The 8167-nt window shown below is 41.9% G+C and overlaps 1 protein-coding gene across 1 annotated transcript; it reads right to left on the reverse strand.

Annotated features, from left to right (window-relative positions):
• Window positions 1–6800: 6800 nt before the first annotated feature.
• LOC147429545 (uncharacterized) lies at window positions 6801–7865 on the reverse strand. The gene is made up of 2 exons (XM_086495547.1): window positions 7580–7865; window positions 6801–7483 (listed from the first exon to the last, which is right to left on the reverse strand). The coding sequence occupies exons 1-2, from the start codon at window positions 7863–7865 to the stop codon at window positions 6801–6803; spliced, it is 969 nt and encodes a 322-aa protein (XP_086351673.1).
• Between the last annotated feature and the right edge of the window lie 302 nt (window positions 7866–8167).

Raw genomic sequence — 8167 nt, forward strand, 5'->3', positions numbered from 1 at the left:
AACGCATTGGCAATGTCGAAATCTTCAAGTTCCAACACCAATTGATAGTATTGTAGTTTTTTTTAATTTCAATGATGACGAAAGCCATATTAACTGAGCGTCGTCTACCTCATGAAAAAGATATTCGCATTGAATGATAGGGCGCCCATTTTCAAGGACCCCTAACACCATTTTTTTATTTTTTTTAATATCAATCTATTTTTCTACGTACGTAAGATCTTCTTTCATTGGAGAAGCGTTTTTTCCTCTCTCTTCTAAAAGACCCTCCAAAAGACCTCTGAAATCTCTTAATGGTTTAGTTTTGAAGCAAACTTCTGCAGTTGCAATCTTTTCGGTTTTTGTGCATGGGTCAAAGCATGGTTTGGTGGTACAAAAAGTAGTGTCCTTGACACAACATATGCTTGATGATTCTTGTGTGTAAAAACCATGGGCATTTCTTTGGAATTGGGGAGGGCAAATAAACTTCTTTTTTAAGTGGACGTTTTTTTAACTTTAGAAGCATGCAATCCTAAGAAGAGGTGGGGGTAACGGCGGGGCCGGGGGGTGGGGTTACGGTTGGGAGCTTTCACTCCAGTACCTCTCTCTCTCTCCCTCCCTCCCTCCCTCGCACGTCCCTCTCCCTGTGTGTCTCTCTCAGTTTTGAACCTTCTCGCCTTCCTTGTCGCCTCCATAGCCACCAAGGTGCTGTGTTCACTCTCTCTCTCTCTCAAATCAAGGTCCCTCATTCAGAAAGTGAAGTTTTTGTAAAGAGAAGCTCTTTGGCAATGATTCTGAACAATAGTACAAACTCACAATCAGTAAACTAATCCAGAATGGCTAGTATCTTGGGGATTCATCGAAGGAATATAGCTGCAGCAAGCTCACGGCTAGAGAATAAAGATGAAGATGAAGTGTTTCCATTCAGTGCTTGTGAGAGACAATTTCCATGAGGAACCGTTATTACCAATGAAACAAGAGATTTGGTATATTCCTTTTGGACATCAGAGAGCAGAGTTTCACCCAACAAGAAAGACATATGCAAGATGAGAATTTGAAGGAAAAGTGTCGTCAAACATCCTATACATCTACTCGACGAATCTCAGGTACCAACAACTTCTAGTAATTGTTCATCTCGTTTGGTGCTTCTTAAGGCTTATTTGGTCCAGACAGTACCAAATTTGGTAGTCTGCTGTACGGTAGAGGGTGTTTATAGTACCAAAGAATATCTATAAAGTACCAAATCCTAGCTATCGACTGCCAAAGCCTATCCATAGAGTTTAAAACCCTCTCTATAGAGTACCAAAACCTAATTATCCAGTACCAATGCTTATGTATAGATAACTAAAAGTCTATTTACAGAGTACCAAACTTAACAGATACCACCAAAGACTCTCTGTAGAGTAACAAATCCTATCACTATAGGACCAGGATCTATTTACAGGGTACCCCACACTTCTGATAGTACGAAAGCCTATATGTAGAGCACCAAATCATGTCTATTGAGTACCAAAGGCTATCTATGGAGTACCAAAGCACATCTGTAGAGTACCAAATCTGGTGTATCTAGTACCAAAGCATATGTATGGAGTACCAAAGCAGATCTGTAGAGTACCAAATCCAGTATATCGAGTACAAAATCCTAGCTATCGAGTGCTAAAGCCTATCCATAGAGTTTTAAACCCTCTCGATAGAGTACCAATACCTATTTATCCAGTACCAATGCCTATACATGTATAGAGAACCAAAAACTATTTACACAGTACCAAACTCATCGGATACCACCAAAGACTATCTGTAGAGTACCAAATATTCTCTGTAGAGTACCAAATACTATCTGTAGAGTACCAAATCCTATCTGTAGATTACCAAAGCCTATCACTATAGGACCAAAGTCTATTTACAAGGTACCCCACACTTCTGATAGTACCAAAGCCTATATGTAGAGTACCAAATACTGTCTATCGAGTACCAAAGGCTATCATATGTAGGGTACCAAATCCGATATATCGAGTACCAAAGCCTATCTATGGAGTACCAACTCAGATCTGTAGAGTACCAAATCTGGTATATCGAGTACAAAATCCTAGCGATCGAGTGCCAAAGCCTATCCATAGAGTTTCAAATCCTCTCGACAGAGTACCAAAACATATTTATCCAGTACCAATGCCTATGTATAGAGAACCAAAGTCTATTTACAGAGTACCAAACTCATCGGATACCACCAAAGACTATCTGTAGAGTATCAAATCCGCTCTGAAGAGTACCATATCCTATCTGTAGAGTACCAAAACCTACCACTATAGGACCAAAGTCTGTTTACAAGGTACCCCACACTTTTGATAGTACCAAAGCCTATATGTAGAGTACCAAACTCATCGGATACCACCAAAGACTATCTGTAGAGTACCAAATCCTCTCTGAAGAGTACCAAATCCTATCTGTAGAGTACCAAAGCCTACCACTATAGGACCAAAGTATATTTACAGGGTACCCCACACTTCTGATAGTACCAAAGCCTATATGTAGAGTACGAAATAATATCTATAGAGTACCAAAGCCTATCGGCAGTACCAAATCTACGATACCATATTTGGAACTTTTTGGTACTGTTGAACTTGGGTGCACGTCTGTCCACTATGACAGTACCAAATTTGGTACTTTTGGGTACTGTTGAACTTGGGTGCACGTCTGTCCACTATTATAGTACTATATTTGGAACTGTCGAAAGCCAGTTTTGGCACTACTACAGTAGTGAAATTTTACCAGTACCATGATGTTGGTTTTTTTCTGAATCGTTTTGTTTTTGTGCCATAGGTTGAGCTGTACCAAAGATTCAAGAAGGCTCGCCCAACAGTGGTAGTGTCTCTTAGATGCTTCGAGGCATTGAAGCCATACTTTGTACGAAAGTTGAAGGAAAAAAATACTTGCTGCTGTGTGGTTCATGTGCATATGCTCTATTTCAAAGAGGCCCTTAATCAAATGCGACAGAACAAGTTCCGGCACCACGGGAAAGGTCACCTTTGCACTTTCTCCGTTTGTTGCAGAGGTGATGAGAGATGAACATGTTTTGCAAACCAAGCAGTGTGTCAGCACATCACCGTTATGTGGGAATCCATCATGTGCCCAAAGCCTCCAAATTGTGAATACCATGCAAAGAAATGCTTGATGGGGGACTGCTCACAATGTGGAGTACGGAGGTTGAAATTTTGTCCTGATGAGATAGCAGAGGATAGCAAGGAGGTGTTTGTGAAGGTTTTCATGGAGGTTGGAACAGGACAGGTTCACGAAGGTGGGAGTGAGAAGAAGAGAAAGGACTTGATTGTGCAACAGATGAAAAGTGGGACTTTTCTTAGCCTATTTTCAGCCCATCTGATAGGCTTCATCAGGCACAACTTTGTCTTCTGCTGGCAAGCCCAACAATTCAAGGACTGTTTGCAGAATTTTCCTAGAAACGTTGTAGTATCTGTTATTGACTTTGCGGAGAATTATTCCTTTAAAGTTCAAAATGAAATTTAGTCAATGCATTGGTGGTCTACCCAAGTCACAATACTTGTGCACATCACTTATTTAAGAAATGCAGCAGGTGGTACACAGAAGACGCTACACTTCTACATATCAGATGACAAGCCGCATGACACATTGTTTGTACAACATTGTTTCTTGCTGCATGATAAGTGGCTGAAAGAACGAGGACATTCTCTGCAACAACATTGGGTTTGGTCGGATGGTGCTGCTTCACAATTCAAGGCCCGTAGACCTTACTATTTTGTGGCTAGGTACTATCAAATGACAGGCTTGCACATGATGCATAACTTCTCGGCATCCGGCCATGGAAAAGGTGAACATGATGGGGCAGGGGCAGTCATCAAGAGAATTTTGACGCATGAGGAATTGAAACCAGATGGCTGGCTTATGAAGTGTGCAGCCAATGTTTTCAACTTTTTGAAAGCAACTTTTCAGCCAAGAGAATAGTCTCAGAGGTGTAATACGCAAAGAGTCTTTTGGCTTATTGGCGCGAATGAAGTGCAACGCAATCTGCAATGGGACTGTGAGCGCATCATTGGCTCCCGCTTATTTCATTGTGCTGATGGCTATTCACAGGACAACCGCACCTCCATACGCTTTCGATCACTTTCATGATTTTGTGATCCGTGTATGCGTGGGTTGTGGAGAAGATGAAGGAACAGAATGCACATTGAATATTGGAAATATGTTTGCATCAAACCATTGCCAAAGTCCGGGGATACAATTAGGGATGACTAATCAGATGACGAGGAGGAGGGAGATTCAACATCGATTCCGATGAGCCAAGTGTCCAACTTGTCACTATATGAAGGATGCCCTGAAATGTTAAGTGGCATGATTTCCATAGGGGATAATTTTGCAGTAAAAGCAGCTGAGGCAAATGAAGACTTCTACATTATCAAATGCACAGAAGTGTTGTACCAAATGGTGAAAGCACAAAAGGATAAGTGGCATAACAAGATTTTTAGAGGAGGGAAGGTTGTTGAAGGCTTTTTTTATGGCCAAGTTGAAGGAAAAGCTGATACATACCGGCTATTGGATCACACATCTTTGATAATGATCTACTCACATCTTGTTAGGGCCATATGTTTCCCGATGGAGCCTATTGCAGGATCCCTAGGTCAAATTTTACAATACAAGTTGTCTACTGAAGTATATGAGAGGATATACAATAGCATGCCATATCATGATGATGAGAGCAACGAAGGTGCGTCCATGTTACTTGAGGGCAATGAGAAGCCTTGATTGAACAACTGAATCCGGTAGTCAATAGTACCAAATCTGGTAGTCAACAGTACCAAGTGTATTCCGCACTATGTGCTTTTTAGTGACTGAGTCAACTTGATTTTTTGGCCCTGAGCTTTATCTGTTCTCTCTATCTAGTTTTGTGTTGGTATGTTACCTTTCATTACATTACTGTTTCAATTGTCCTCACTATATGTGCATTTGGTACATTTTGGTACTGTTGAACTTGGGTGCTTCTCTGTCCACTATTACAGTACCAAATTTGGTACTTTTTGGTACTGTTGAACTTGGGTGCACGTCTGTCCACTATTACAGTACCAAATTGGAACTGCTTGAACTTGCTATATCACTTATGGTTTACTTTATTGCTCTATCTGGTTCTCTACTTTCTGGTACTATTGAACTTGGGTGCACATCGGTCCACTATTACAGTACCGAATTTGGTACTTTTTGGTACTGTGTTGAACTTGGGTGCCCTCCTGTCCACTATTACAGTACCAAATTTGGTACAATTTGGTACTCCTTGAACTTGCTATATCACTTATGGTTTACTTTATTTCTTGGTATTTTTCAGTTTGTCTATTCATATTTGATACGACCACCTTGAGCAATGTCTAGAACTACGTTGATAACATAAAGGGTATGCCAAACATAGATGCTATCTACCTCAAAAATTAAAATGTTGGGAAACCTGGTTAGCTCCAAGAGGTTTCAACAGAATTAGTCAGAGGTTTCAATAGTAGAGATCAAGATACCAAGACAGTCTGAACAAGAGAAGTGGTTTTCCATTATGTATAGTATCGGGTTACAAAATTCCACTATTTACATGATTATGGCAATCTGCTACCTCGGGGGATCAAATTTATAGGAGTACCCCTCCATCTGTATGAAGTAATCAGTAATGTACCCAGAAATATCGTCTTCAGTGTCAAAGACTGGGTTTTTGCGAGTGTACGTTGTTGGGTACCGATCCCTTATCCACCCGAGCAACCAAGGCAAAACAAAATCCAGCAAGTAAAATGGGTAATCGGTTCCTACTACCATGGGATAGTATGATCGGATTGCCATACAGTTTTCATAGTCATTTTTAAGAGACTTGTATCTACAATCATCTACACGAATAGTGTTGCTGGCATCGTACTTCGGGTGCCTTGCCCACAGCGTCCGTAGCCTCTTCAGGAAAACGGGCTTATCGCCCATGTGTTTGGGCACAACCGGAACCTCCGACATATGGGGCCGCCATATTTCACAGTCCTCTTGGAAGAGAATATATGCTAATGCCAAAAAATGAGGTTAGAGGTATCCGTAACTTATGTCCTGCAACATTCAAAGCGGGCATGCTTTACCTGCAAAATATTTTTGCCTTCTATGGTTGGGGAAGCACACGTTCACCATGTGTAACAGTTTTTCCCTTATACAGCAGGACCACAACACTAGGTTGGCTTTCTATTTAAGCCGTAGGATGAACTACTCCGCATACGACCTTACAAGACAAATTACATTCTTTTGGAGATAGACTACCCGTGGCGTGTGCTCCTTTGGTAGGCACTCAAGTTCCTCAGGGATTTCGCTATAGCAGCTAGTTAGTAGCACGCCATTAAGATCAATCACAATCATCCGCCCATGTCTAGCAGCCACATCAGGCTGCAACAATGTGCTTGCCGGTGTCTTGTCTAGCCACCAACAAACATAATGAGTGGGGACAAATACACAGTGCAAACATCATATCTAAAACAGAAACTGGTCCAAAAATTACCAAATTTGGTATTGTATTGCACAAGTAAGGACTATCCAAAATCGCAAGTTCAAGAAGTACCAAATTGGTACTGTAATAGTGGATAGACGTGCACTCAAGTTGAACAGTACCAAAAAGTACCAAATTTGGTACTGTAATGCACATATAGTGAGGACAACTGAAACAGTAATGTAACAAAAGGTAACATACCAACACAGAACTAGATAGAGAGAACAGATAAAGCTCAGGGCCAAAAAATCAAGTTGACTCAGTCACTAAAAAGCACAAAGTGCGGAATACAATAGATTCTCACTGTCTACAGTTTGCATGCATGGGATAATTGATCACGGGCGCGATTGCGCTTCTTTCTTTGAAAATATAAAAGTTCCTGCAGGGTCACGGAATCAGGGGAATCACCTCTCCGCTTCGAAACAGCATCGGCAACAGTAGAGTCAACGCCCCCGTCGGTGTTGTCCACAACAATATCGTTCGCAAGTACTTCTTCCTGCTCATCCTCGGCCTCCCTCCGATCTTTGTTGCCTTCCCACCCCTCTTTGACCTCCCCTTCACTCCCCTTTGTGGTTTCCACCCCCTCCCCAACACCCCCCTTTGTGGGTTCTTCCTCTCCCTTCTTGGCCGTTGCTTCATCGAGCTTTGTGTTGGCAGCATCCTGGATTTCCTCCGCATCCAGCTCCACAACAATAGGGACTTTACCTTCCTCCTTGTCCTTAGTCTTTTTACCATCTCTGGCCTCCTCCTCACTTTTACTTTCATTGTCACCTGTCTTTTTATCATCTCTGGCCTCCTCCTCACTTTTACTTTCGCTGTCACCTATTGCCTCACATCTTTGCCCCGTCACATTGTCCTTCCCTACAGAATTACCTTGCTTCAGATCGTGGAGAACATCTGATATCTCCCTTGTCACCTCATCCACGTCCCATATTCGACTTGCAGCCGACTTTGTGGCGTGCTGGTCAACAACTGCAGCATTCTGCTCCTCTGCAAACACAAAGAAAGACAACACATACTAACTTGTATGAAAACCTCACTGAGTTGCAAGTGCGCATATGTATTCAAAAATGCACACATACTTACTCTTGACAACTTGAAGCCCACTGGCCCAAGACTTTGCCACATCAGAGATTACCATATTACAACCCGGCTTGACACACTGATCCCTGCTTTGTAACAGAGCACTGAAGCACAAGGGATGATACTGGTGTCGGCACTCTAGCATGAAGGTTCCGACTACATGTGCGCACTCCAAGGGCTCACCGCATGCAACACACATACCAAACACCGGGATCACATTTACCGAATCATTAACGTGGGGCCTAGGATATAGTAGGAACCTCTTCCCAAGCCTGATATCAGACAGCATCTCCTTCACAAATAGGGTATGCTCTTGACCTTCCTTCCATTTTTTCTCCAGAGTTTCATACTCATCCTGTTGACAACCAGTAGTCCCAATTAGTTTCAAAAACTACCAAGAATTCATACCGAGACTGGTACTTCTAAGTCCTGTACTACGAAACAGAACCCAAACTACCAAAACCACCAAAACTACCAAAAACTACCAAACTCGGGAATCATATAGTACCAAAAACATATAAATACCCTCAATGCAGAACTAAACTACCCGAACCTTATCAAAACTACCAAAAGCCACTTTTTGCAGCACTT

This window comes from Adiantum capillus-veneris, chromosome 22, assembly GCF_014529385.1.
Source record: "Adiantum capillus-veneris isolate H3 chromosome 22, ASM1452938v2, whole genome shotgun sequence".
Classification (NCBI taxonomy): domain Eukaryota; kingdom Viridiplantae; phylum Streptophyta; class Polypodiopsida; order Polypodiales; family Pteridaceae; genus Adiantum; species Adiantum capillus-veneris.